Source organism: Aristolochia californica, unplaced genomic scaffold (assembly GCF_029961685.1).
Source record: "Aristolochia californica isolate CCGP_79_NKW_82.1479 unplaced genomic scaffold, dmAriCali1.0.hap1 SCAF_12, whole genome shotgun sequence".
NCBI classification, from domain to species: Eukaryota; Viridiplantae; Streptophyta; class Magnoliopsida; order Piperales; family Aristolochiaceae; genus Aristolochia; species Aristolochia californica.
Genome location: NW_027181793.1, coordinates 28,458,415 through 28,485,792, shown reverse-complemented (window position 1 = coordinate 28,485,792; position 27,378 = coordinate 28,458,415). Strand labels below are relative to the sequence as shown.

The 27,378-nt window shown below is 42.0% G+C and overlaps 4 protein-coding genes across 8 annotated transcripts; 3 read left to right on the top strand and 1 right to left on the bottom strand.

The window, feature by feature from the left end:
* Window positions 1-2,925: 2,925 nt before the first annotated feature.
* On the top strand, window positions 2,926-9,622 carry LOC137945341 (protein TIME FOR COFFEE-like). Of its 5 annotated transcripts, none has more exons than XM_068791195.1 (13): window positions 2,926-3,351; window positions 3,454-3,867; window positions 4,078-4,205; window positions 4,312-4,570; window positions 4,673-5,072; window positions 5,184-5,235; window positions 5,336-5,425; window positions 5,512-5,782; window positions 5,869-5,935; window positions 6,050-6,125; window positions 6,203-6,604; window positions 6,692-9,041; window positions 9,150-9,622. In XM_068791195.1, exons 1-13 carry the CDS (start codon window positions 3,249-3,251, stop codon window positions 9,191-9,193), a joined length of 4,656 nt encoding a protein of 1,551 aa, XP_068647296.1. In that variant the 5' UTR covers window positions 2,926-3,248; the 3' UTR covers window positions 9,194-9,622. The 5 variants fall into 5 exon arrangements, with proteins under 5 accessions (XP_068647296.1, XP_068647295.1, XP_068647294.1 ...); XM_068791194.1 differs by having other exon boundaries at window positions 4,042-4,205; XM_068791193.1 differs by having other exon boundaries at window positions 3,454-3,870; window positions 4,042-4,205; window positions 6,695-9,041.
* A 3,239-nt stretch (window positions 9,623-12,861) lies between these two features.
* LOC137945705 (aminopeptidase P2) lies at window positions 12,862-20,660 on the bottom strand. The gene is made up of 13 exons (XM_068791690.1): window positions 20,234-20,660; window positions 19,978-20,103; window positions 19,760-19,879; window positions 19,359-19,634; window positions 19,096-19,268; window positions 18,780-19,022; window positions 17,783-17,934; window positions 15,792-15,982; window positions 15,463-15,571; window positions 15,187-15,341; window positions 14,968-15,060; window positions 13,634-13,714; window positions 12,862-13,096 (listed from the first exon to the last, which is right to left on the bottom strand). The coding sequence occupies exons 1-13, from the start codon at window positions 20,567-20,569 to the stop codon at window positions 13,025-13,027; spliced, it is 2,127 nt and encodes a 708-aa protein (XP_068647791.1). The 5' UTR covers window positions 20,570-20,660; the 3' UTR covers window positions 12,862-13,024.
* Window positions 20,661-20,862: 202 nt separating this feature from the next.
* LOC137945739 (protein AUXIN RESPONSE 4-like) lies at window positions 20,863-23,942 on the top strand. The gene is made up of 2 exons (XM_068791736.1): window positions 20,863-22,166; window positions 23,287-23,942. The coding sequence occupies exons 1-2, from the start codon at window positions 20,979-20,981 to the stop codon at window positions 23,548-23,550; spliced, it is 1,452 nt and encodes a 483-aa protein (XP_068647837.1). The 5' UTR covers window positions 20,863-20,978; the 3' UTR covers window positions 23,551-23,942.
* Window positions 23,943-24,446: 504 nt separating this feature from the next.
* Window positions 24,447-26,222, top strand: LOC137946284 (F-box protein At1g55000). The gene is made up of 2 exons (XM_068792518.1): window positions 24,447-24,972; window positions 25,629-26,222. The coding sequence occupies exons 1-2, from the start codon at window positions 24,544-24,546 to the stop codon at window positions 26,025-26,027; spliced, it is 828 nt and encodes a 275-aa protein (XP_068648619.1). The 5' UTR covers window positions 24,447-24,543; the 3' UTR covers window positions 26,028-26,222.
* Window positions 26,223-27,378: the final 1,156 nt, after the last annotated feature.

The window sequence follows — 27,378 nt, the reverse complement described above, 5'->3', positions numbered from 1 at the left end:
TAATTGAAAATTGAAAATCGATTTGATGGAATTTAAGCTTGGTTTGGTGTAATTGGTTTGACAAAACAACTGCTTCAACCCAGAAATCATGAAACTTAAAAGTTACTTAAAAAACTTTGAGCTACCCATGAATGTCCGTTGACATGTACAAGTGATAGAGATCAAGATGATCACGGGGGATTGTGAGCAGGGTTAGTCGGGGGTACAGGGATTGAAACTGTAGTTAATGTGCCAATAGCCAGGAGGGACAAAAAGTGTGTTAAATGAAGGGCGGTCGAGATGAGAATAAAGTGAAGTGAAAGGAAACATAGATTCAACAAATTTAACATTATGCGATACACAAAGACGAGATATAATGAGATTAGGACATAAATGATATAACTTCGTATCTGTACCAACGAAAGTATGACTCGTCTCCTCTTAACTGCTCAAGGTTACAGTTATTTGATCATTTCTCCAGCGAATTTAATGGAAGGAGGTCATAAAGACACGAACACTCCCGTCTTCAAATCATTTAAGGAACCAAAGCGTTAACGAAATTACGAATGTGTAATTATTAGAGGAAGTAATCAGAGATTTTTACCTCTTTAATGCGAAGGTTTAGAAGCTTCAATTATGTTTGAATTATGTAAAACAGGTTGAAAGATATGGATGCGTGGGTCCACTCGACCATTAATAATTCGAGCAGCGGTCATGTTTTACGGATTGGACGGTCCAGATTCTTTTTGCCGAATAATGTCGCTTCTATGCTTTTGTTGCCCTAGATCGTTTCCTTCCATGCCCTTTCCGTTCCTTCGAAGCGTCTTCCTCACTTCTTCCTTGTATATTTTATATATATATTTTTTATTATTAAATTATTTTCTTGGCGTAGTGACAGCATGACCCTGCACCTTCTCCACACACTTGCTCTTCCTCATGCCACGTGTTAAAGCTAAGTGACTGCCACTTCATCAATTTTTATTTTTTTATTTTTTTACTTTTTTTAAATATTGGAGAGCTTGGATCTAATGATTTGAATAATTAGACGATACGATATATAAAATGTTACGATATATAATATGTGTGTGAATCAACTTGTCGTCGACCAACCTTTCCTTCTAGGGTTTCCTTCCTGCTCCTCATTTCATCAATTCGGGGGTTGGAAAGCCTCCTTGCCCCTCCTGTTTTTATTTTTTATTTTTTATTGCAAAGGCTTACTAAACAACGTTACATGTTTTGTTGCCTCGCCTTTTTTTTATTTTTATTTTTTATTTTAAATTTTTTTAATCACGAGCACTGCCATTAACTTATTAAAATCATTTTAATATTTCGGCTCAAGGATAAGATTATTGGTATCCTTTATATTCTCTCTCCATCCAACCTTGCTTTAATTATAATTTTATGCCGCTAATGCGTATTGAACTAAAAGAGGTGGATTCAGTAATTCAAGATTACGCGGCCGCGTTTGAGATCGGCCGTTCGCTGCTCGACTGGCCCCACGTTTGTCTCGATTCTACAAACGATAAGATTGTTGAGATGCCCGTCATTCTATCCTTTCTTCTACGGTTGATTCGTGGGTTGGCCTACGTCGACGCTTCTTTTTTTTTCTTGTGATTTAGTAGACGAGACCGGAGGAGGAGCCACGTAGGTTTGACCGATGATGTGGCCGAGGGTCGTACAGGTGGCAGTCTTCTCGGCCTCTCTGATACTAATTATCTGACAGCGAAATGGAATGAAGGGTGCAGGTGACTAGGGACACGCGGAACGTCTGACGTAGCCGACAAATTTCCTATTAGTAAACAGTGTGTAGATTAATAGTGGACGAAAAATGTGCAAGATATTTTTGCTGGGGGAGAGGAGCATGGGAAAGTGGAGCGGGTGGTCAATTACCAGATCCGATAACACCAATAAGATCTGACTCAGACGCCACGTATTACCCTGGCAGGACAAGTTCAACATGTTTTCTGCCACGTGTCCGTTTGCTATTTACCGCCCCCTATCGCCACTCACCAGTCGCCACTCCACCTTCTGGTTTTTAAAGGGCGAAGAGAAAAGCGGACGCGAGAAATGCGATGGCATTTTTACGGTGCTGTGAAAATTTGTCTTCCGACGGGACCCACGTGACGCAGTGTTTCCTAACCACGTGGATAGACCGAACGAGGAAAGGTAACCGTCAGGGGAGAGTAGTGGGTCGGCATCTTTAACGTGGGACCCACTTGAAGTTTCGGTACCGGTGGAACGATATCTGTCGTTGAATTCGTGGTCTATTTCGGCTCGACGTTGCGGCTGGTTCCGTTGCCAGCTAGGACTCGCCTTCCTTGGGCCTCGGGTTCTGGCGACAGTCCGGTGATCGTTACGCCACGTCAGATGCGAGATTCGACGGTGAAGAGAGACTCACCTGGCGCTCAAGAAATCTTTATCGTCGAACACATTGCACGTCGCTGTCAGGTGGGCCCAGCAGTCAACAAGAAGTGAATAGAGAGATTAAAATACTGCTCAAAATCCGTAAGAACCGAAATAATGGGATTGACCGGCGGGGCCTGATATTTCCCGGTGGGCGGTGCTCCTCATACGACTATGTGACCGGCACAACCGGTAATGGATCCGTACGGCGGATGATCAGTCTCCTCCCAGCTTCGAATGGAACGTGTCTGCTTTGTCAGGGAGGCAGTGGGTGACTCGATGACAGAGTGTCGAGTAATCGCCGAACCGGGAGAGGAAACAAGCGAAACGCTCTTCGACACGTGGCGGTATTATTTTGCGGGGCTAGACTCTCCAGAGTCCAGTCCATCCAGACGTCGACCTTTTCTGCCTTGTTGGCACCGTCTAACCGCAGCCGTCGATGAGCATTTGATCGTACGAATCACATTAAAACACGGACTCAAGAGAAGAAAATCTGGCCGTCGGCTGCGGCTTTGGATGGGGAGTGCAAACCCAAAAAGGAGATGAGATTGGAGCAGAGGCGAAAAAGAAAGGGGTGCAGAGAAGCTGAAAGGGCGAGAGAAAGAAGGAGGAGAACAGCCCGGAGGGAGGTGGTACTCTGAGAGGGAAAAAGCCCTTCTCTCCCCTTGTTCTGCTGCTATTTTGAAAGATATAGACGCTGTCAATCGATTGTTCTAGTTTGGAAGTTTGGGAATCTGAGACCTCCTCCTGGAAATCTGTCGAATTATGGCGGAAATTCGGTTGGAAGATGCTTTCTCGGCTCAGAGGAGGGAACAAACTAGATTTTTTGATAACCGGATCTGATTTGATGAGTGCTAATTTCTGGGATGGAAAGAAATAGAGAAGCTAGGCGGGGGACGATGGCGGCTACCGCAAACGGATTGTCGCGGCGGAGGCAGCAGCGGAGCAGCAGTTTGAGAGACTCCCCAGGTTTCCCCCTCCCCCCTTGCAAATATCTCCAGATTATTGTGTTTCTGTTTTTGTTTTTGTGCCCTTGAGGTGCTTATGATATTTTCTTGTCGCTTCTCACAGAGGAAGAAGGAGCTGCGGAGTTGCCGGAGAGTGTGAGGCTTCGAGATCGATCCGTTAAAAAAGATAGAGATAGAGATCGAGATCGAGATCGCGAACGAGATCGAGATCGTGATAAGGACCGAGAGAGAGATAGGGATAGATCGAGCCGGGGCAAGCGGAGGAGGGGAGATAGGATACTGCATGGTAGTAGAGATGAAGGAGGAGATAATAGCTCCGAAGAAAGTCTGGATGACGAAGAAGAGGATGAGGAGGAGGCTGTGCGATTACCTCCTTCGATGAATCAACCTTCGTCGTCTTCTTTGACTACGCCTAATCTTCACCGGAAGAGCTTTACGCCGAAGATCGTCAAGAGTTTACAATGGAAGGCTCCAGACGAAATGATCGGTGTCCCTGTTCCAAGAAAAGCTCGGTCAGGTAGTGGTAAATGAAAGAAATGAAAGGAAGGGAAAAAGGGGGATTAGGGGGTCGCAGAGATTATATGTGGGCGGATGTTTTTCTTTTCCTCTTTTTTGTTCATCCAGAGTGATTTCGGGTTTTGATTGTTTTTTTTTTTTTTCTTTTTTCCTTTTTCCACAACTGTTGATGCAGCCTCCGTGAAAAGGTCACATGAATGTTGGGTTTCAGGTGCGGGGGTCGGCGGAGGTGGAGGAGATCCGGTTATCCGGCAAGCTTCGATGTCTCCGGCTAGGCCGGCTGCATCAACTGCTCCGATCTCGCCTTCTTCATCAAACGCATCCACTCGGAAGAAGATGGTCTCTGTTCCAATTGTCCTCGCTTCTCTTCTTCTCTATTTTGGTTTCTTTTGTAAAAATTCCGCTATAGACTACCTTTATTCATTTATTATTAATTTTGCTTCAGAAACCTATCGGGTCGAAGCACCGGCCGCCGAAGATCTCCAAGACATCCTCTTCCTCCATCCAGGAGATCGAAATTGAGGTTGCTGAGGTCTTATATGGATTGACCAGGCAGTTCCAGTGCCCTTCAAAGCCTGAAATCGTTAATTCTAAGGATACAAATGGATTGACCAACGATGCCAAGTCGGGAGTTTCCTCTCCTAACTCAACCTCTCCACCTCCGCCTGGCGCTGCGCCTGTTACCACTTCATCTCCGGCGGCTGGTGGGTATTCTGTCTGCAGCAAATGGGAGAGTTTAATTCATATCTACTTTTTCACGATTGATTATGATGTATTTTACAATTGTGTATGTCGGTTCTCTGCAGCGAAGCGGAAAAGGCCCAGACATGTGAAATACGAGGAGGAGAATCCTTCGAGTCTTGCTTCTCCTAATGCTTCCGCAGCTTCTGCAGCGAAGACTGAGGTGGAACAACCGTCAAATGGTGAAATCTCGTCACCGAAACAAGACAAAGTTATGGCGTCAGCCCTTGAGAATGGCGGGGGATCTTTTAGTTCTGGTGGGTCTCTGGTAGCTTCAGTACCTACAGAGGAACAGAAGGACCCGATTAAGACGGAGGACGATCCGACTCCAGATTTGAAGCTTTTGAAGGAAGAAACGGAAAGAGGTGACGAGGTTGAAGCCAATGAAGAAACTGTGGCGTCAGTAAAAGAATCTCCCCTTAACAAATCGGATATTGATCTGGAAGATGCTACGACAACAAAAAAGTGTGTATCTTGATCCAGCCCTTTCTATGTTTCCTACTTCCCCCTTCTTCAATTCTTCTTAACTTTTAATTTGAAAATAAGATGTCTGAGATGTCATTCTTCTGTGTTCAGACAATCCGCGGGCGAGAGTTTACGGGAAGAGAAGTTCAACATCGATCTAATGGTGAGGATGCTGCTTATATCATGCTTAGGAACCTAGTAACATTTTCTTGTATTTTTTCTATTCTCCCAAAATGTTTACGACGGTTTTATGGTTTCTGCAGGCTCTTCCTTCGGTGAGATCGTCTCCAGAAAGGGACAGCATGCTTGATTTGGTGATAGATGAAAATCCTCCAGTTCCCAAAACGGAAACGGTCAGTGGCCCATCTGTCATTCAATTCAGACGTTTGTGGCAAAAGGATTATGGCATTTATTTTGTGAGTTTTTTTATCTTCTACAGATGTCAAAATCGGAGACTGTACAAATGGAAGTGGATAATGTGGTCGAAACTGGGAAACCGGAATCAGCTGAGATGCGATCTGAGGAGAAGAAGTCTGAAATACTGGTAGAGGAAGTTCAACCTCAGAAGCAGGCTGCTAACGAGAGACATTTTGGTCTGCAACTTGATATTGAGAAGCAGGAAAAAGATATGGGGCTTGGAAGCTCCAAGCAGCAAAGTTTTAAGCAGACGCCAAAAGCTCCAAGAAGCGATAATAAAACAGAGAAATCTGGTAAGTCCGCTGGCCTATGTTCCTGGTGCATTTTTATAGTTCAATTAGAACTCGCTTTAAAGTTTAATACATTTCTGTTCTAACAGCCCAATCGGGTTCCTTGGCTTTGCAAATGCCGGTTGGTGGCTGGCCGGGCGGACTTCCTCCTCTTGGGTGCGAATTCATCTGCCGTTTTTTTCTCTTTTTGTTCCCATCTCGATCTGTATTTTTTAAATAATTAACATTCTAATGAGTGGGTGATAGTAATGGTTTCCTTCTAATCAGCAGGTATATGGGCCAGATTCCAGCACTTCAAGCTGTCGTGCCCGTGGATGGGAACGCCGGATCATCAACGCACGTACATGTATGTTTCTTTAGTCTCCCATCCTGATATGTTTGGTGACATTTCTACTAACGGCCGGTGTTTACGCTTTCCTTCAGCCGCCCCATTTTCATCTTCAGCAGTCCCGGTCAAAGCGGTGCGCGACCCACTTCTTCATTGCGCAGAGCATACACTACAACCAACAGCTTGCACGGATGAACCCCTTCTGGCCTACTGCGGCCAGCTCAACCTCGTTATATGGGGGCAAGCAGTACAATCTTAATTTGGTGCCTCCGACTGAAGCCCCTGTGCTTGGTAACACGTTACAAGGCAACTTCGGAGGTAAAAATTTGAGTTCGTCGCATGAGAGGGGACTATCAGCCGCATTTCCGGGTCAGACTTCCAAAGAGAAAAATCCTGCTGGAGGTGCCGCGGCAGCAACTTTCATGGATGCTGCTCAAAGGAAACAGCAACTCTTACTGCAACCTGGCCCTCAAACGGGATCAGGAAATAACATGCTGGTATGTGTTTTCCTACGTGTTTCTTACTAGTTTAATCTTGAACAGATGCAGAGCAGTGTGGAGTCTTACATCGTCTTGTGGGTTTAGCAGGCTCCTGCAATCATTTTCCCTATGGGCCAGCAACAGGCCGCAGCGGTGCCTCGATTGAGTTCCGCCAAATCTGCCACTTCCACTGGCATCGCGGCCCCCGCAATGAATGCTGGTAATTCAGTCCCTGGAGCCGGGACTCCTGCATCGTCATCAGCAACGACTCTGAGCTTCAACTATGCAAACGTCCCTGCTAATGAAGCTCAATACTTGGCGATATTGCAGAACAATGGCTACCCATTCCCAATCCCGACACATGTTGGCGCTCCGCCACCGTACAGAGGAGGAAGCCACCCCCAAGCAGTTCCGTTCTTTAATGGCTCGTTCTATTCTTCTCAGATGTTGCATCATTCACAGCTTCAGCAGCAACCACAGACTCAGACGACACCAGCGCCTTCTCTGGCGCATCAGAATACAAGTACATCAAGTGGGTCATCTTCATCACAGAAACAGCGGTTGCAAGGATGCAGCAGCAATAATGGTGGCCCTGCAAACTCGCACAGCTTCCCTGCTGCAAAGCAAAGGGCCCCTCCAACTCACTTACCTCCTCACCAAGCTCGCCAATTTGAGGTTGAAATTGGCAGTGAAGACAGTCCATCAACTGCGGATAGTAGAATTTCCCGCTCTCAGAAGAATGCTTCTGTTATATACAATCATAATTTTGCAATGCCAATTCACCCTCAAAATTTTGCTTTGATGTCACCGGCGGCATTGGGTGGAGGTAATCACACCGAGAAGCAGCCATCTCAACAGCAGAATGTCAAAGGCGGTGGAATGGAGCTCACTGCTTCTCAGGCGTTTGCGATGTCATTTGCTTCGCCCGGCCTGGACTTTTCATCTATGCCTTCAAATCATGCAATCTTCCAGAACCTGCCTGAAGCAGCCAGACAGAGCTTCCAAATGGCAGCTGCTGCGGCTGCAGCAGCAGCTGGTGCCCAGGCAGTGTCGCAGCAGAAGAAGAGCTCCAACCCAGCATCTGAAGAGGGAAAGTCTTCAGCGGCCGACTCCATTAACCAAAAGCCCTCCACTGAGGAGGAGAGGAAGAAGTCAGCTTCAAGCATCTCACATTCTCTGGCTTTCTCTAGGCCTGAAGGGGGTGACCATACCTCCATTTTGGGAAGCAGCGTCATTGACAGCTCAAATCGAACTCTTAACCTCATCCAGGCAAATGGAAACCGTGGTTCTCGGTCTTCACCCTCAAATTCTACTGCTCCGTCAAATATTAGTCATCCAACGAATTCTATGATTCAGCTCCAAAAGCAGCAGCAACAGCAGCTCCAACAGCAACAGCTAGCTGCTCGTACCAAAGCAGCTGCAACCAGTAATACTGCTGTCTATTCAGATCGTCTCCCTGCAATAGCAAAATTTCCTAATTCTATTTCTGTTTTCCCCCAAGCTCTTGTGCAAGGGAATAGCCCTACCCAGTCTGGCCAGTGGAAAACTTCTACAACGAGGTCCACAACAGTGCCTATCGCTTCTCCTGCTCCATCATCTGTCAAGAACCTTCCTCAACAGCAAAGTAGTAGGACTCAACAATCTGGTGTTCCAGCAACGCAGATATCATTTGGTGTGAATTCGAAGACATCGTCCTCCGGGCAGCAACATTTTTCGGCCAGTAGTAACCCGTCTCAGCCATCCATTGTGGGATCCCCCTCTGCAAAAGGTTCTGGAGGTAGCCCGAGAACAACCGCTTGCAGCAAACCAAGCCCGATTCTTGGACCAGGGCCTACCGGTGGTGCTATGTCATCACAACCAGCTAAGAACTCACCATCAAGCTCAGGCCGGAAATCATCCCCGAGCGGCAGCGGGAGAAATTTGCCGTCAGTTCTTGGTAGTTCTCATATTTCTTCAGTTCAAAGCTCAAACCCCAAGTCCCAGCATCAGCAGGGTCAGCAACAAACTCAACATCATCAACAGCAAAAGTCACAGTCGTACCAGCCAGGTCAAATCTTCTTCTCCAATACATATATGCAAGCACAATCACCGCAATCTGCAACGACCAATTCTGCTTCGTCTGGTTATTATCAAAGAAGACCGACTGAACAGCAGGCTCCGCCTCCTCAGCAGCATCAACAGAACTCTTCTGCAGCTTCTTCTGGAATGATGTCGCTCTGTGGTCCGTCATTGCAATTATCAGGTGGAGCCACATCTGATCCTGCCAAGGCTGTTGCAGCTGCCCAGGCAGCCGCAAGCAATTTGAAAGGACTTCCACCACCTGCACTACTCCATGCAGCCCAATTTGCTGCCCAGTCTGCTGGTGGTCCACATCCGTTGATGTCACCAGGCTATCCATACATGCATGCGGTGCCGGCTGCACCCGTCAAATCTGGTGATCACAAACCAGCTGCAGGTTAGTACTAGGCCGGATTATTTTCATCAAAAGTAGTTTGTATGAGAAAGAAAAAAAAAAAAAAGGAATAGAGGCGAGAATTCTCAATTGAGTCTATTTCTTGCCCAGGAAATGACAATTTGCATCCCTGCTGGCAGCCTGAGAAGAGATAAAGAGGTGGGAGATATTTAGATCGATTGGAGGCTCTCTTTGGAACGGCCGGGCGTAGGGGAGGGAGGGCAGCGGCCAAGTTCCCAGTGGGGAGTGGCAGCGGGATCAGGGGTTGGACAGACACGCCACAGCGTGCCCGCAATTTTGGAAGGGCCGTCGATGCTCGTAGTCTCTGTTTTTTGTTTTTTCTTTTGTTCCTTCCCTTATTGAAATGGGTTTAGTTTCTCTTACTCAAAAATATATATATATCATCGCTCATGTGTAGGGAAAGAAAGAGGTGGGTCCTGTGGATAGAGGGGATTTATTCATTTGTTTCGACATAATGTAAGCGTAGGAAAGCCCGGTGGGTCGAAGGTGGTCGGGCAAGACTCGCAACTTTGCTTTTTTTTTTTTTTTGTTTTTTGTTTTTGTAAAAAGGGCAGGATCCACCACCTTATGTCTGGAAGGAGGAGGGGGGGGGGGGGGGGGGGGGGGGGCGTCCTCGCAGAGAAGAGCTTGGCTGGGTAGGAAAAGATGTACATGTCTGCCGGTAGGTAAAAAAGTTGAAACAAAGCAAATATCTTTCTCTTCTCAGATTGTTTTCCTGTGGCCTTTGTTGGTTACGTTATTTTAGTACGGCGGGCCTCAGTGGCTGTTAAAGAGGGGAGAAGAAAAAACAGACATTCAAGTCGTAGTTCGCTTGGTCAGACCTCAAGTCTTTGGGTAATTAAATAAATGTTCCAAATTGAGAAAGGAGAAGGGTGTTAGATTGGTTGTGAACTGATGATAAATGTTCGGGTTCAGACAGGTAGGGCCATTACATTTGAAGAAAAATCTGGAGGTGTGAATAGGTAGCATAGAAAAGGGCCCATTGCCGGCACTTTTTTATTAATATGTGTAGTCACGTGTAGATATCTGTCTTCGACTGTTTTGACAATCTCTTACTTAATAGGGGCCCTGCTTTCTCATCTGTTGGGTAGGTCGATTTGATCTGAAAGTGGAAGGGCCCACCTTAGAGCTTGTGTCTTGTGCATGATGGAGTTTCTGAGAGGGTTGGGAGCGACCCAAAGAGGAGGGAGGGAGGAGTGGAGAGTCTACAGCCTCCTCCGCCTTGTCAGCGACAGAAATCCAACCAAAAGTCTCTCAACCGTGTGGCCAAGAATGATATCTTCTGCTGACCAACTGTTGTAGTAAATAAGACAATATCAACAACAACAACACCCTTTTTTATTAGGAGGTGGACCCACATTAATGTAGAATATTCCAATAGTGGAACACTCGTGATGTTTTTAGATGATCTGGTCCGTTAAGGACGATTTGACCATCATGATGGTTACTAACTTGTTACAAAATCCCGGCTAATCGGGGACCAAAACTGATGATCCTAGACTTGATCGGAAGGTAATGATTGCGGCACTCGTGAGTCCAAAGACAATTACAGGCCCTTTCTTTCCTCTTTGTCAACGATTTCCATCCCAGTTTGCAGGCTGCAGGCTCTACTGATTTCTACATTACTTTTTTTTTCCCGCATTTTCTTTTCAAAACTAATCTGTCCACTCTCACCTGCAAACCAACCATCCACTTAAACCAGGTTTATCTGACGATTCAAGCAGTCGATTTTTCTGATATAACAACAATCTGCGGCATCGAGTTGATTTCCTGGTTTCCCTGCTTCTGTTCAATCTCGGTTTCCTGTTTGCAGAAAAAAAAGAGTGCGGAATGACGAGGCTGATGGGCAGCAGTCCGCCACTCCACCTCATCTCATGTATCCGGCTTTTTCTTCCCACCTTGTCATCGCCCCAAAAAATCTGCACCTTGAAGAATAAAGAAGACGATAGGAGACAATAAGATAATGCCAACAAAAGGAGAAGATTCCTCCTGTTCTTCGCAAGTTCCATAAGCACTTTTTTTTTTTTTTTGCAATTGGAGTGACTGCCGTTCGTGCGATGACGCTCGGCAGGATCGCCTCCCACTATTCCATATAAACAGATTTGCGATTGCTCATCAAAGAGGGGGTCGAGGAGATGAAAGGCACAATAGTGATCCGTCAATTGCCTGTGCCGAGGTATCCACAATTCAGTGGGCAGAAAAGTGGATTCCGGCGGAAGCTTTTCCCTATTTTGGATGAGATTCCGCGCTGTCTTACAAAAGTTCCCAGATGCGAAACCATTCTGAGATTTCGCCGTTCAGCTTAGAACCTGTAGGAGCTTGACAAAGCCATTCTATAATACAAAATGATTGATCAACCAATCGATCATTATATCTCTGAGAACACAGTCCTGCCTAATCGATCAATCTATCAAGCAACTCCAATATCCTCAACAACATTGGTCTGTTTAATTGATCAACGCATCAAAATAACCTTTTATTCTTTTGAAAATGATTGATCTTGACATCTCTCATATTCCATTCTCTTCATACACTATTGATTAACTTATCCATATGCAATACACCAGCAACCAAAGGTCGTGGAAAATTACAAAACAATTTACTAACTTGGGCCGATCAAAATCATTAATCGTAATGAAAAACTTTATGATTTATAATTATTGAGGGTAGAAATGTATAATCGAGTACCGTTGATCAAATCCACTCCGATACCATGTAAATTAAAATTAATGATATAATTGATGAGAGAAATAAGAAATCGTATTTGTTTTTATTAATTATATATTTATAATACACTTGTAAAGACCAAATTACCCTTCTATATATATATACATCATAATTACGCTCCAATAATATTTTAAATTTCCTGCAAATCTTTTGTCCGGCAGAAAAAGAGTGGAAAAGTGACAAAAATGAAGCAAAGTTGTTGAAAGTCTTCTCAGACGATTACTCGCTTGACTTCAAGAGAAAAAGACGGGCGCGATAAAATAAAGGACTATGACTCGGGGGCATTGAGCAAAGTTAAAGAACATTTGCTGATTGCTTTATTCTTTATCTGAACACAGGTTTAATAATTGGGGATTTGCCTCTGTTTTATAGCTCTGGATTACATCATCGAACTGCTTAAATTAGCTTCCGTGCCTTCCACACGTCCACCTCAGTAATCAGTTCAGCTAAATGTAAATAAAAAGGCCAGATAGGGGAATGGCCTTTGTCTCTGGGCCAACTCAACGAGGGGTAAAAGATGAAGTCGGGATCGCATTACGAAATTTACATTAAAAAATTGAGAGACTGAAGCTCCGAGTCTAACAGAGACAGCCCCAGTGTGATTAAGGTCTTTAACAGAGATTTGATGTCGGCTTCACAATCCGGTAAGGCATCTCTCTTTAAGGAGGAATGAAAGGGACTTCAATTATATAGAGCCAACATTAGCTTTCGATTGTATTCCTGATAGAGTGACACTGTTGTCGAACGTGGTTTAATCACTTCCGCGATGGGACCTTCCACATGAGTAGTTGGAATTGATAGTTGGAAGGGGGAGGATACCTGATGATTTGGGTAGGTCTTGTGTCTGGTACAGAATGTGGATAATGGGAAGCTGGACCCGCCGGAAAAAAGTACGGTGATGATAAGAAAAGTGTGGACCCATAAAGAATATCTAAATTATATGTAGAAAGATTGCTTAGGGAGATGGATGCCGCCCTGATCATGATCAGTTATTGCCCTTGCTAAGTGTATCAGTTGATGGCACGTCTGAAAGCCTCAAATTGTGGAATCCAGACCAGGTAAAAAGACATTGTTCAATAAACGACTCTGCAGCTTTTATCACTTCCATAGGATAATGGAATATTTACACTTCCAATGTAACAGTATTTGTTGGTTGGTCGCAGAATACTGTCGTTGTTACATGATTGAGAGAGAGAGAGAGAAGAGGATTGCAATTCCTAGAATGGTCGCATGAAAACTCACTGTACAAGAAGAGGACGAGTAATTTTCCAAAGCCATTGGACAGCAGAACCATCCACTAACGGCGAAACCTGCAAAGAAGAAGAAGAAGAATGACCTCCTATTAATTCTTATCCATGGCTCCAAAGGAACAGCAGACATAGTAGGCAAGGATAATAGCCGTCCACGTCTTCATTTTTTCATGGGTAATCATACGGTGTCTGACCATGACAATAAACTCTCGGTGGGTCGAGAACAGATGGGGGCCATTGGAAGATAGTGCTCCCCACATAAAAAAATGCCCACCCGATATGGAGATTAGGTAGTTATGGTGGCAGCTTGCACACCAGGCATGGAGTTGACAGCTCAAAGGAAAATTGTCTGTGGAGCACAATGCCACAGCCAGAAACTACTTTTGGACGAAATCAATATACTGAGGCTACCGTTCATAAATGAAAATGAAAATTTCAAAACAGCACAGTTTGCACTAGACAAAAATAAGGTAGCGCCTAACTTTTCTAAAGTAACGGTGGTAAAATTTTCCCATTATATTCTATCAAGTACTCAAGAGTGCTTTCAGACGAATATCAGGTGAACGTCATAGCATAATTACTGAAGAATTCACTGACCTTCATCCAAACTTCTGAATGGTAATTGTTGATCCAATTGATCTCATCAGAGGATAAGAGTGACAAGTCAATCATTTTACTCTGCACAGTTGAACTGGTCAGAAGAAGAAAAGAAAGACTATTTCAAGAGAATCTAACAAATATTTTATTCAAAAGTTTTTTAAATCGCCATTTCACCAGAAGGCTTTTTTCAAAAGAGAGTATCATGCTTATCTCAAAAGAAGAGATCAGCAAGGGTGTTTCCGAGGGGAGATCAGATAAGGTTTCTACATGGCCGCACTAAGAGAAAATGTGATTTCATTACAATAATGGCCAAGAGTAAGGGTAAAAATATGAATGCATATACATTTTTTGAAATAGATATATCAAAAAAATAGTTTAAATAATTTTATACGAAGTTCTTTTGCTTGACTAGATGAAATATTTGAAATAAATTGATTACAATCTCAGTTTAAGAAGAAGGATCCTTTAGTGTAAGCAACATTATCATTTGGTTCACCCCCCAACCATGGGTAGATGCCTGCCTGTTTTCTTTAAGATGCCTCGGATGATATAGCGTCTGGGAACATAATGTCTAGTCTTGGGTTAAAAAAATTATTAATATAATGAAAAAGACAGCATATATGTGCATGATATACATCCAAATTTCAAGACGTCTCGCTCAATTTGCAAGACACCTTGGCGAGGTGCCTACTGCCTACCACTGCCTCTAACCATCCTTGTAGCTCTAGTAGAGCAACCTCAACAAGCGCCCCTTCTTTGATAAATAAAAACCTTTCCCGTTTGAAAGACATCCAAACTTCTATCTTTTGAAATACTTTGAAACTTAGGGCACAGGTTTTGAAATACAAACTCTGATTGGAAGTTTTTGACAGACTTGACTAGAGGCCGAAGAAAGCATGCATGATTTTCTTGATGTAAATAAGAAACTGACATTCAGACTGCTGTCAAAAGTTGATCTTAACAAAAAGCCATCGACTCAAAATGACAATTCATTTTAAAAATTCAACAAGTTTTGCTGTATTTTTTTATGGGTTATTTACATACATTACTTTTAGATTTTCTTGTAAGAAGGACGTCAATTTTTGTATTCATTTCAAGGGCTTGTGGACAACTAGCTATTTCAACAAGCTATTTTGAGAGGGCAGATGTAAATCAGTTTTCTAAATGGAAGTGTCAGGGTAACCCTTTCTGAACTTTCAGAAAAGCATATTAGCTATTAGATTATTTTCTTTCATAACGAGTATAAATAGCTTTTATTTTTTGACAAGTGAAGTATAAATCTCTTTACTTCAGTCTGTGAGAAAGGAAAGGATAAGACAGCTTGAAGCTACCTGAATAGGAACAAATGTGAGCTTTTCAAATCCCAGGTATCCAATTCCACCAAATCGGTTTGGTGTTTCTACCTCTTTCACAACAAGGAGATTCTGCAAAGAGAAGGATATAATTTAGAATGTTTGACGCAAGAACAAACAAGTGCTGCATATCCAGTAAAGATAAAAATATCTTGATATAATCATAAAAGCAGAAAACTAAATTCACCAAACTGGTACCTCAATGCGGATACCAAATGAATGGTCTTCATAGTAACCTGGCTCATTACTGACGATCATGCCTACTTGTAAACCTGTCATATTTCCATACCGGAAGCTAATGCTTTGAGGCCCTTCATGAACATTCAATGCTGCGCCAACACCATGACCAGTCCCTATAAGACAAACCACAAAATTTTTAACTCTCATTGTAATGCAGGATAAATGCTAGAAAGAACTAGATGCACAAAAAAAAGGAAAGAAAAAAGAGAGGAAGAAGGAGAAAAGGCAAACGACCATGCCGATAATCAAGTCCAATCTTCCACAGAGAAGAGCGAGCCAAGACATCTAGTACAAAGCCAGGAGTATTCTCAGGGAAGACAGCTTGATCCAGAGCTATATGACCCTGTGAACCAGATGATTACAGAGGAAACAGAAACGAATTTGTTATTGCTCAAAGATCATTTAAAAAATGATAGTGTGATTCCCTAATGCACTGAGTTTGTCATTTTTCAGTTTTCATCTGTGCCTCAGATCATCATGATGCAAATAAGTAACTGGTGTAGCAATCAATTGTTGATTTAAGTAAACATTAACGCATGCAGTGATTACAACAGAAAAGGCACCTGAAGCACTCTAGTAAAGCATTCTTTCTGTCGTTCAGTAGGTTCACCAAAATGTACTGTCCTAGTCACATCAGTGGTACCATCAACATATTGGGCCCCACTGTCCAATAAGAAGAGTTTCTTGTCATCCACAATACTACAGTTTCCTGGTTCTGGCCTATAATGTATGACAGCACCATTTGCACCAGAACCTGAACAGAGTCATATACAGGGTAGTTATTAAATTCCAAAAAAAGGCTAGATTAACAATTTAAATATGAAAATGCAAAAAATAAATCAGAGACATGCAAAGATCAAGACATAAGGCAGAGATCATCCCTAACCATGTCAATCTCAACTTGGAAAACTTATTGTATAGATCACTGACAAGGCCTAGAAGAAACACAAGGAGAGGAAGAAGATTCCTTTGGAGGATCAATAGCAAAATACAGTGCAAAAATGGTAATATAAACTCAATTTAGCAAATGAGGAAATAGAAGAAAATGTTAGAAGAAGAAGAAGAAGAAAGGAAAGAAGAAAAAATACATTCTTTCCCTTTAGTTTCTTGTCCCTGCACTCAGTTTTGATTTCAAGTTCTTTTTAGTGTTCGTGTTATGACAGCCAGTTATGATTTTGGTTTCTTTATTTTTCTTCTCTATTAGGAGTTTTCTTCTCAAGTCTGTCTTTGACAACGTCAGGAGTGTTTGCATGGAACTGGTCTGGCTGCTTTGTTTGCATAGAAACTCCTAATATAACATGGAACTGATGTGCAATGCAGAAGCAATAGTGACAGCTGTTTGCTGTTAAGTAGATCTCTATGAATTCTTTTAGCTTGGTTCTAAAGAGGCAAGAATTTGGAGGATTCTTGCAGTGGTGATTGATGCTGGAATTTGAAGTGCTGTTAAAGAAGTGCAAAGAGAGAAATAGAAGATAGCTGAGGAAAGCTTGTGGACATGAAAGGTCTTGGGAAGATGAAACTTGGAACAAAATGGTTGGCAATTTCTTTTGTTGTGTTATGATGTATGTTGTCAGCATAGAGAGGAGTTTTGCCATAGGGTAAAGAGATTCTAGTGATTGCCTGGTGTTATGGTTGCCTTCTAAGAGTGCTATTGATGTCTCTTCCAGATGTTATTCTGGATTACATTTCTTTTTTTCTCTGCCTCTTCTTGGTGTCAAAAACTGGTCACCTTTGTCCTCTCCTTGTCCATACACACAGGGGTGAATGGTTTAAGTATGTGTCTCATGGAAGAGGCAACATATGAGTTATGTTCAAGTGTAGGTTGTGAAACCTCTAGTAGTATTTCTTCAATTAGTTTTTTTTTTATCACTTCGGAGTAGCCATAGACCCATGCCCACATCCAGTTTGAATTGAGTTGAGTTAGGTAGTTTTGCATCCTTAAAAGTGGGTGAATGTGGTGCTACCCTTAAAAGTAGGTAGGCTGGTGTCTCTTAACTCTTCTTTGACCTAGAGGTGCTGGTGTTTGGAGTCTTGTCGAGTGGTTAAGAGTGATGTTTCTTCTGTCATATAGGTCATTGGCAAATTGGGTCTCTTGGTATCATGGATTCCCAACTTGAGGAGCAAAAGTAGAAGGAAAAGTAAAAAGGAAGAAGGTGTTTGGAAGAGCCTACAATAAAGTGCTCCAAGAGGTGAAGTTTTGACCAAAGTTGGTGAGCATAGTCAAGTTTTTTTTCAAGACATCCAAATAAGGGGGAGAATAGAAGATGAAAATTTTGAAAAGTCGATAAGTGCAAGTTGAAGTGGAAGATCAAGTTGAAGCTGAAATTTGAGGTCTCATTGCTTCATTCAAGACATTGAACACCTAAGTATAAAAAAGTTTATGATTTTTATTTTAATATGCTACATAAATCACTGTTCTATGTTATAAATACTAGAGAAGAAATATTAATAAAATCATTTACGATAGATATTTTTTTAAAACATTTACAGTCAATATTGGAATAAAGATGTAAAGTAGTTGCTTCATCTAAGTGTGGCTTTTAAGAAAACATACCACTAATGGTGTCAAAGCTTGTATCCAAAAAGCCATCCTGCTGTGCACGATACTCAAGAAGCTTATCTGCCACTTCCACTTCAGTTAGTCTTACATTCTTATGAAGTTCCTCCTCAAGCCAAGCCCAAAACTCAGCTAAAGCTGCTGCGTCTCTGTAAGAGAGAGCATGAAGTCAGTACCCATATTGAGTATTGAAGAACGATAATAAAACTTTTTTACCAAAAATATTTCCTATTATGTTACAAGAAGAAAAGTGCCCAATTATATGGAAATTTGCAACTACCACCTGGTTTTTTTTCCCAAACAATCTTAAACCCTTTGGACTGATTATTGTTGGCATATGATGCCTCTTGCTGTTGGCTTTGATTTTTTAGAACATTTTACCCCTAAAAAGAAAAGGGCCAGTACTCAAATTGTCCACTGTGGAGATTTAATGAATGCTTCACCTGGATTTCCTTAAAAATAAGTATTATTATCTATGTAACAATGATGATATGATGCCAACAGCTCCTATTTATTGGTTAATTAGATTTTATCAAGACGTGGCATGCGGTGACCTAATTGCACTTTGTTCACCATCAAGCCTTGTCTACTATTATAATATTTCATACACTTTTTCAGCTGTATTCAGTTACAAGCAAAATTATCTGTCTACTTTAATAATACAGTTTCTGATGTACAAATTGAACAACTCGTGACATGGTTCAATTTGCCAACTAGATTGTTGAAACTTTTGAATGTTCCGTTCAAAAAAATTGTGATCATCAAAGATATGATTCGAGGATCAATGATATAAAGGAAAGTTTCTTTATCCTCAGAAAATTATAACTGGAAATTCTAGACATAATTCATAAGGAGGTATTTCATAGTGCTTCCACCAAGTAGGATGACCATGACTAAGCTAAATAGGATAAACTAACAGCTAAGCAATTTACACATTCAAAAAACACAAGTGGAGTGACTGCCTACAATAAAAAATGTTGTCTGAATAAACTACCTCAAATGTGAATTTCGCATTCCTTCAATTTCAGCACGGTTTTTTATAGCTTTTGCTAAAGTAACAGGAGAGACCTTGTAAACTCCACTGGGTCCCTCAGATGGAAAATTTGGCACTTCTGTACTTTTGCTTTTTCTATCATGCCTTTGGTAATATCTATCACAAGCTGATTGATAAGCATGGAGAATTGCAGCATTAACACTGGAAGTATCCAGCCAAAGCTTGCCACCTTCCGCTACCAAACTGAGGAAACAATATTTATAACATAAACATTGGGTAATTACTCTTTAGATATGACATTTTATTACATAGTTACCTCTCTATTCCAGAAAGAATGGACTCATATGGTCTGAGTTCTATGCCCGAATTCTTCAAATGGGCCATGACTTCAGGGGTCACTTTAGAATTATCAACAAATAGTTTGGCAGATGTAATCTCTACTATTAAGTATGCATAAGCAACTGGAGAATGTGGAACATCATTTCCTCTCTGTGAAAATTAAAACAAAAAAGTAAAACAGGAAGCATTTTAGATGATAAAATTTGTAGTACTACTGATATAACAAATGATGGTGATTACCAGGTTCAACAGCCAGGCGATTTCATCAAGCATAGAAATAACAATACCAGTGGAACCTTCATCAAGCAATGCAGATCTCAACCAAGATAGCTTTGATGAGATATCAACACCAGCATATTTGATGTCATGCACTCTAATTGGTTTCCCTGGGGGCTCTGGCTTTGATTCCTTCCAGATTTCATCAACCAGATTCATATTGGATAAATAAACTAACTCGTGATTCTTTTTTGAAATAGCCCTTTTCAGTTCCTCTGCTGCATCAGAAGAAAAAAGAAACTGTTCCCATCTCAAAGTTAAGGACTAAAGCGCATAAAAGGTGCAGATTGCTCTATAATTTTAAAATACAGCACGCCAAAAATATTAGATTGAACAAACTCTTGGAGAAGTTACTTGTGACCTACAGGGTCCATGCCAATTCTGCAGCCAGGGTCTAGGACATCATTAAGCCATTCACAAGTGGTCGGAACTCCAACATTACCAGACCGCATTAAAATCCAATTAGAATTCAATTGCTTCTCTGCCTAATCATCATAGCGAGAAATAGTAAGACAAAATCCTGCAGCATAGTTCAAAAGCCTCTCAGATAAGTTTAGTATGCAAAACCATCTTGCATCAGTACCTGAAGAAAATAACGGCCATCGGTCCAAAGGGCTGCTTTATCCTTCGTGACAACAGCAGTTCCAGCACTACCAGTAAATCCTGATATGTAGGCCCTCCGCATATAACATTCTGCAATGAACTCACTCTGGAGGCCATTGAAAGTCAACATATAAGAGCTAGAAGATGATAAAAGAGTAAAACCCAATGAAATTGTATTCTTCCTGCACGATAAATAAACACAAAAAAGCGATAGAAAATTAAGGCAGAACCAAAACCTGGTGTGCATCTTCGGAAGGAATTATATAAGCGTCAAGTCCAATTCCAGGTCTCGTAAACAGCTCCCGCAGAGCTTGAAGCTTCTCGTCAGGCTTTGGTTGTTCACGCTTCTTTCGCATCTCCGAAGAGGGTTTGGCCGTGATCGCGCCACAACATCTAACCATAGGAAGGTTAGGAATTCTAGATTCTCTGCGAACCAACAATTGTGAGGTTCTAAAATTTCGAAAGAGAGGAAGAGATAGCGAGAGACACCGAATGCGGTGAGGCCGAAACGGAGAAGAACGAGAGATAGCGCTAGTGCGTGGCGAGAAGTAAAGGGATGCTACTGATTCCATGGGTAGGAGCCTCCTACCAGAGAAAACAGGCAACAGATGAGAAGAAGTATCCAATTAGGGACTTCTCAATTTTCGGTCGGAAATGGATAGTGTCGACTGTCGACCGCCGAGGCGGCGTTTCAATTTTCACAGTTAGCACTGTTTTGAAGAGAAAAATGATTCAAAGGCTCGCGGGCTACCTTTCGAATTCCACTGTTTTTAATGCCAGTGGGACCAAATGTCTTTTTGCGTTTCAATGGTCAAATTCAAATTGGTCTTACAGGTTGAAATGTCTTGCGAGTCGTGGAGTTTTTTTAATAATGCTCCCGCCGAAAAAGAGAAACGAGAAACTTTTTCCTGGCATGTTCAGCAGAGTAAGCTCCCCGTCTCCTTTTGCGGCTTCTTGCTACGTCTCTGCAAGCAACCTCTAATGGCTATCATCACCGAAATACACAACGACAAAGAAGAAAAACCCAGTACTAGCAGTTCTTCGGAAGAACGGAAACATTCTTTACCTCCTCCTCATCCTCCTCCCGATTCTTCACCAAATCCCTTCATTTTCTGGTTTTATTTCACGCTTTGCGTCTCACTCATTGCAGCTATTGTTGCCGCTGTCTATTCTCTGCTTCCCCAAGATGAAAAATCATGGTTTTTAAGTTTACCCGATGATCTTCGCCTCCATTATTCTAACGGTAAAACCATCAAAGTCCAGATAAACCCTGGCCGTTCGCCAATTGAAATTTTTGCCATTGAAACTGGCCCTAGAGACGGTGAAACGTTGGTTCTGATTCACGGATTCGGCTCTAGTTCCTTCTCTTTCCGAAAACTGCTTCAAGCTCTTGGATCAAATGGTTTTCGAGCTGTCGCTATTGATCTTCCTGGATCTGGGTTCTCCGATAAGTCAGTTTTAGAAGAAACCGAAGCCTCCGGTGGAGTTTTAGCGAGGTTTTTGGATGTTTATGATGAAATCAGAGAGAAGGGCTTGTTTTGGGGCTTCGATCAACTCATCGAGAGTGGGCAAATTCCTTACGATGAGCTCGAAATGAGGGTTTCAAAGAGGAAAACCCTGAAGCCCTTAGTGTGTGACGCTGCCGAACTGAGTCGCATTATCCAGCAAGCGATAGATTCCATGGGTCTGACACCAGTCCACTTAATCTTGCACGATACTGGTTTGGGACCTGGCGCAATTTGGGCATCCGAAAATTCTGGATCGGTCCGTAGCGTGACAATTATTGACTCAGCACCAAGTTCGGGGGCGCTACCATTGTGGGCCCTGGAAATTCCGGTCATCAGAGAGTTTGTGCTGGGGGTTCCGCTTGTTTATTATGAGTTAATGAGACGCTGCTGTTCTCGATCCATACACAGACCTGTGGCGGACGCCCATAGAGCTCTTCTGAAAGGGAAGGGTGGTCGGAGAGCTGTGGTAGGAGTTGGAAAAGGCTTGAATTACAGTTTTAATTTGGGGGAATGGGGTCGTCAGGAAAAACTAAGGGAAGTCCCTATTCAAGTGATTTGGTCGGGAAACTGGTCAGAAGGGTGGACGGACGAGGGAGGCCGTGTTTCTAGTGCATTACCTGGGGCAAAATTTGTGCTCCATTCTGGAGGAAGGTGGCCTCAGGTGAGTATCGATCTTTCAGTTGATTGAGCTTCTTTTGAACGTTTGCTCCGAACCATCTTGTGTTTAATCATGATGCTCAGAACAAGATTATTAAATTTCTCTATGCATATGCATAGAGAGATCCCTCCTGTCCTTCAAGCTCCTAGATTTTCAGTTGTGATGTTTTCTTCTATGGTTGGATCAACTGATGGACATCAAGGACATTACTATTTATCCAAATGGCTATGTACGTTCTTGTGATCTTATGGAAGTTGTTACCCTTGGGACCCAACATTGTTTCTAGCATCACTAAGTTGCCTACTTACTGGAGGCTTGGTTTGTCTAGTTTCTTGGGAAGAGTTGAACAGAGGGCCCTTTCATCTCCATGTAGTATTTGCAGTTTGTTTGCTGTGAATCTTCATTATGAGTTTTTTTCTTGAACTTGTAATGTGTTTCATTAATAAATCAAAGAATGGCTCAGTACATTATTGGGGGCTAAGCATCAGCTGAATGCTGTGAGCAGCAGGGATTTCCCAAGAATAAGATTAGGCTGAGAAACTCCCTTCTATTAATGGAGTAATTGTTGGTTTTCAGTTGGAGAGCTGGTTATTTTTATGGCGACCCTCTCAACTAACTTGATTCATGACTTGCTTCTGTTGTTAGTATTGAAGTCCAAGTCCAAAGTGCATATGAATCACGAAGGGATTCCATTTGAAGTTTCCATCTACTTAACTATTTTAACGTTGAGACATCATGTATCCTCAGTGGTCTTTGGTGTTCTATATGAATCCTTACTGAGGCTCACCATGCCATTTTCTAATTGTCTGCTTTATGCATCTCATCTCCATATGAAATTTCCGTCTAGTGTCAACTAAATAATGGTGCATTTCCAGTTTGTTCTTCTTCGGTGATCTATGTGGTAGTTAGCAAAAGGTTAGTCTAGCTATTCTGTGATTATCCGTTGGTTAACTACTCTTTGTCTGCTTTTGGCATATCACTAGTTCTTTTCATTTTTTTACCATTTCATTTCTGTAGGTTAAGCCGGCCGTATACTAATAGACTGTGTAACAACATTGATGGATTACTTGTTTGGATAAATGACTTGCACTTCATTGATGCTGTTTGGCATGTGATATCTCAGGAAGATGCTGTGGATGAGCTAGCTGAAAATATTTCCAAGTTTGTATCATCACTACCAAAATCAGTCAGATTGAGCAAAGAAGAAGAGCCTTTACCAGAGCACATCCAGAATACTCTCGATAAAGCAATCAACGATAATGGTCATCATCATCGTCACGACCACCATCTCCATCACGATGGAATTGGAGGTTATGGGAGCGATCACGAAGTTCATGCAGGTGGCTACATGGATCCTTATGGCCTTGGTCATGGATGGGGAAGGTAATGATGCTGTGTGATTCTTTTTGGTGTGCTTACTCTCTAGGTAAGATTTTCTGATGCATTTGGAGCTCCTGAACCCATCTGCATATGCAGCCTTATTCGATAGCTGCACAATTTGATGGCAAAATTTTCAGTTGAGGCTACTTCTTGTATGGTTACTGTTGGCATGGTCTTAGGGTGCATCAAAAGTGACCATGGTTGCATCTAGCTAGCTATAGACTCTTTCCCTTGTTCATCTTTAGAGGGAACTAAGCACCTTTTTTTTTCCTATTTAGTTTATTTGTGTAATGGTGTTTCCTTATTGCCAAGAAAGAAAACAAATTGCCATGTTTGTCTCTCAAACATTTTCAGGACACCAGATTGCCTAAACTCATGAAATATTCTTGATTTGGTTCTCCTCTTTGGTGTTTTCATCAAACTGTCAAATTGGGCAAAGACAACGATGAGAAATGGCAGCAAGATACTAAAAAAACAAGGAAGATCTGCAATATATTTCTTTTCTCCAAATTTTATGAACTGTAAAAGTAAGAACAAATTGAAAACGTTTGTGAGTATTTGTGAAGCTTAAGGAAATGAGTAAGAATTCACTAGAAACCTATCACGAATAGAAAAAACACTCTCAAATCGCCCATTTGTGAGTATTTGTGAAGCTTAAGGAAATGAGTAAGAATTCACTAGAAACCTATCATGAATAGAAAAAACACTCTCAAATCGCCCATTTCATGAAATATGTTCTGTGCCAACACAGTAATTTATCCTTATCTCTCATCTATCGTACACTTCCTTCGTCACGACCGAGCCGTTAATTTCGCTGCACACGTGACATAATTGGAGGCGAAGACAAGTACGTAAACAAAATGGTATACGTATGATGAGAGTATTGCCGAGGTTTGAGATTTGGGGAAAAAGAAGAAAAACAAAGCTGAAAGGCGCAAAATTTCCTCAATTTACTACCGCCGGCGAAAAAGCTGAAGCAGTGAACCTCCCAGGCGACGGGATGGGCTGTTGCGGTGATGAAGACGATGACATCCTGAGACAACTCATCACCGATTCACCGCCCCCACATACCCACAACCATTCCTCTGAAAATTCTTCCCAGCGCTGCAGCTCCTCTTGTGTCATCTCGCCCATGAATTCCAATTTCTCTGCCCTAATTTCCAAGGACATCCTCCGTTCGATCTTCGAGCGATTACCTCTCTCGGATCTAGCTCGAGCTGCATGCGTTTGTCGCCTTTGGAATTTGATCGCGTCTGATCGAGAAATGCGGACTAGAGTTTTCAAATCTCCATGGCAGTTGAAGGATGTCATCGGGAACCCATCTTCACGAAGTTTTTGGTGCGACAACGGGCTCCACAAGTTTGCTTTCTCGCACCGGTTAGTGCGTGGTGATACTGTCGCCAGCCTTGCTGTCAAGTACTCGGTCCAGGTATACCATTCTTTGCTCATATGGCCTCTGTGTTGTATTTCCTTCCATGTTTAGAATTTGGAGTGCTGGCTGGTTGGATTTGAAATGAACTTTACTGGACCTAGATCCACTTTTACTTGGGCGAAGAATCGCCGCAATGAACGAAATCATTGTCAATTTTCTCCAGTTTTTATTGTCTTGAAGCCACATATGCACAGAGAATATGAATTCAGAACCGGTTGTCAGGCTGGAACGGCTAATTATGGTTGATCGGTTCTAACCCGGAGCGAATGCTCGTTAATGTCTATGTGGAGAATAATGTTTATCCAAAACCATACTTCCAAGTTTATAGACGCATTACCTTGCATTAACTAATCTGAGATTTAGCTTTCAGCTGTTTGAGTTTGGAACTTCATTTTAGAGAAATTTTTAGATACTGCTATCGCTATATTTGATAGATGTTGGTTTTTGTCTTGACGCAAAGGATCGTCTGAACTCCCAATTTTAGAAGTGGTGCTTTTAGATTGTTCAAGTTGAAGGAGAACTTCCTAAATTATGTGTTCTAGTTACATTCTTGGTCAAGATTTCCTACTTCTATCATTTTAGTTATTCTCAAGAACAAGCGAACCCAGCCAATTGCTCGTGGCTGTAGTATTCTTGACTAATGGGGTTTGCAGGTAATGGACCTAAAACGTTTGAACAATATGATGAGCGACCATGGAATACACTCAAGAGAGAGGCTTTTGATCCCTATAAACAACCCAGAAGCTCTTGTGAATAGCACCTGCTACATAGAGTTGGATTCCCATGCCAAGAGAGAAGTGGCAGTACTGTATCCAGAAGGCAGGCCGAATGGCAAACTCAGCTATTTGTCAGACCGGACTAATGACAGAGAAAAGAGCAGGATATTGGAGACCATAAAGAAAAGCATGCATACGGACGATGCTACTATGAGGTACTATTTATCTGTTTCAAATGGTGATCTCAGGGCTGCATTTTCTACTTTTTCTGATGACCTCAAGTGGGAGCAGCAGCAGGCTAGTACATCAACCTTAAGGGAACTTCTGAAATCTTGATGTCTAAGTTAATGTAAAGAAGCTCGGCAAGAATTTGAAATCTGTATGCTGTGTTTCAATATATGTACAAACATTTTACTTTCTAAAGTTGAATATGAATATTGGAGATATCTATTTTCAAGAATTGTGGTATAGGGTTTTATGCAGAACTCAGAAGCTTAAAACTAAGAGAGGTTATTTTTTGATAGCTTGCTGTAATTATTGTTGGATGGCCAGTTTCTCATTTAGAGCTCCTCATATCTGTTGTACAGTTTTTTTTTTGAAAGGCTTGTGAGTATTGGATATACATACGCTTTATCTGATTTGTGAGTCACCTGACTTGAACTCAACATTACAAAATTTAAGCTAATACTGATCGTAAATCTGGACTCAATCAGACTCAAATCTCTATTGTGGCTCAAAGCTGAAAAAGACAGGGAATTGGGTTTAAAACCTGGTTGACTAGACTGAGTTAATATGTTTAACTAACAAATCAGTTGATTTCCTGCTCTCTTTTTGGCAGGAGCGGCTGAGGAGCTCCACCCTCCCCACACTCAATTGCCGGGAGAGTAAGCTCTTCCCTTAACAGCAGTAAACAAGGGCAGGAGAGGCTGCACTTGTTGCCCTTCTTTTCCCCCTTTTCCTTGCAATGATGGAAAAGGGGTGCCCTGCTCTCTTCACTGTCGAGCAACAAGGATGTGGGTAGGAGACACCTCCTTTACTATAGAAAAAAGTTAGTGATGGAGGGCGTAGAGCAGCCCTCCTCCTACCCTTTCTTTTCTAGGTGAGGAAAACGCAAATCTTCATCCCCCCTCTCTCCTGCTAATTCAGGAAGAATTTTTTCGAAAATTTTGAAAAGATTATATTACATGACATGTACTTATGTCAATAAATAATCAAATGTGATTGACTTGAGTTCAATTGAACTGTTCACTTCTCAAGTGGGTGCCAAGTTGAAGCTTATAATCTTGCTAGAAAGTTTATGACCAAACTAGTAAAGTCTTAGTAACTTGACCAACAAATATTTACAGCTTATCTAGGATTCATGGCCAAATAACACCACAAACATATTTTTAAGGTTTGGTTGTGGAGTTAAGGTGCATAAGTTATTAATCTGTAAATCTTGAGATGGAGAATCATCTGACTAATATATTTTTTTATAGTTGATCTTGGGTTGGCTAGTCAATCAACTTCTCATTACTAAAAAGGCCTGGATGTACAATTCCAAAGCACCTAGGATATTATTGTAGGCAAGTTTTATACACTTATCTTGCAATTCTACCTTCAAATAGACGGTGATTTTAGATTCAATGCAGGGCATCAGAGGAGATCATCCTCGCCTTTTATCTTCTTGGATAAAAATTCTTTCATC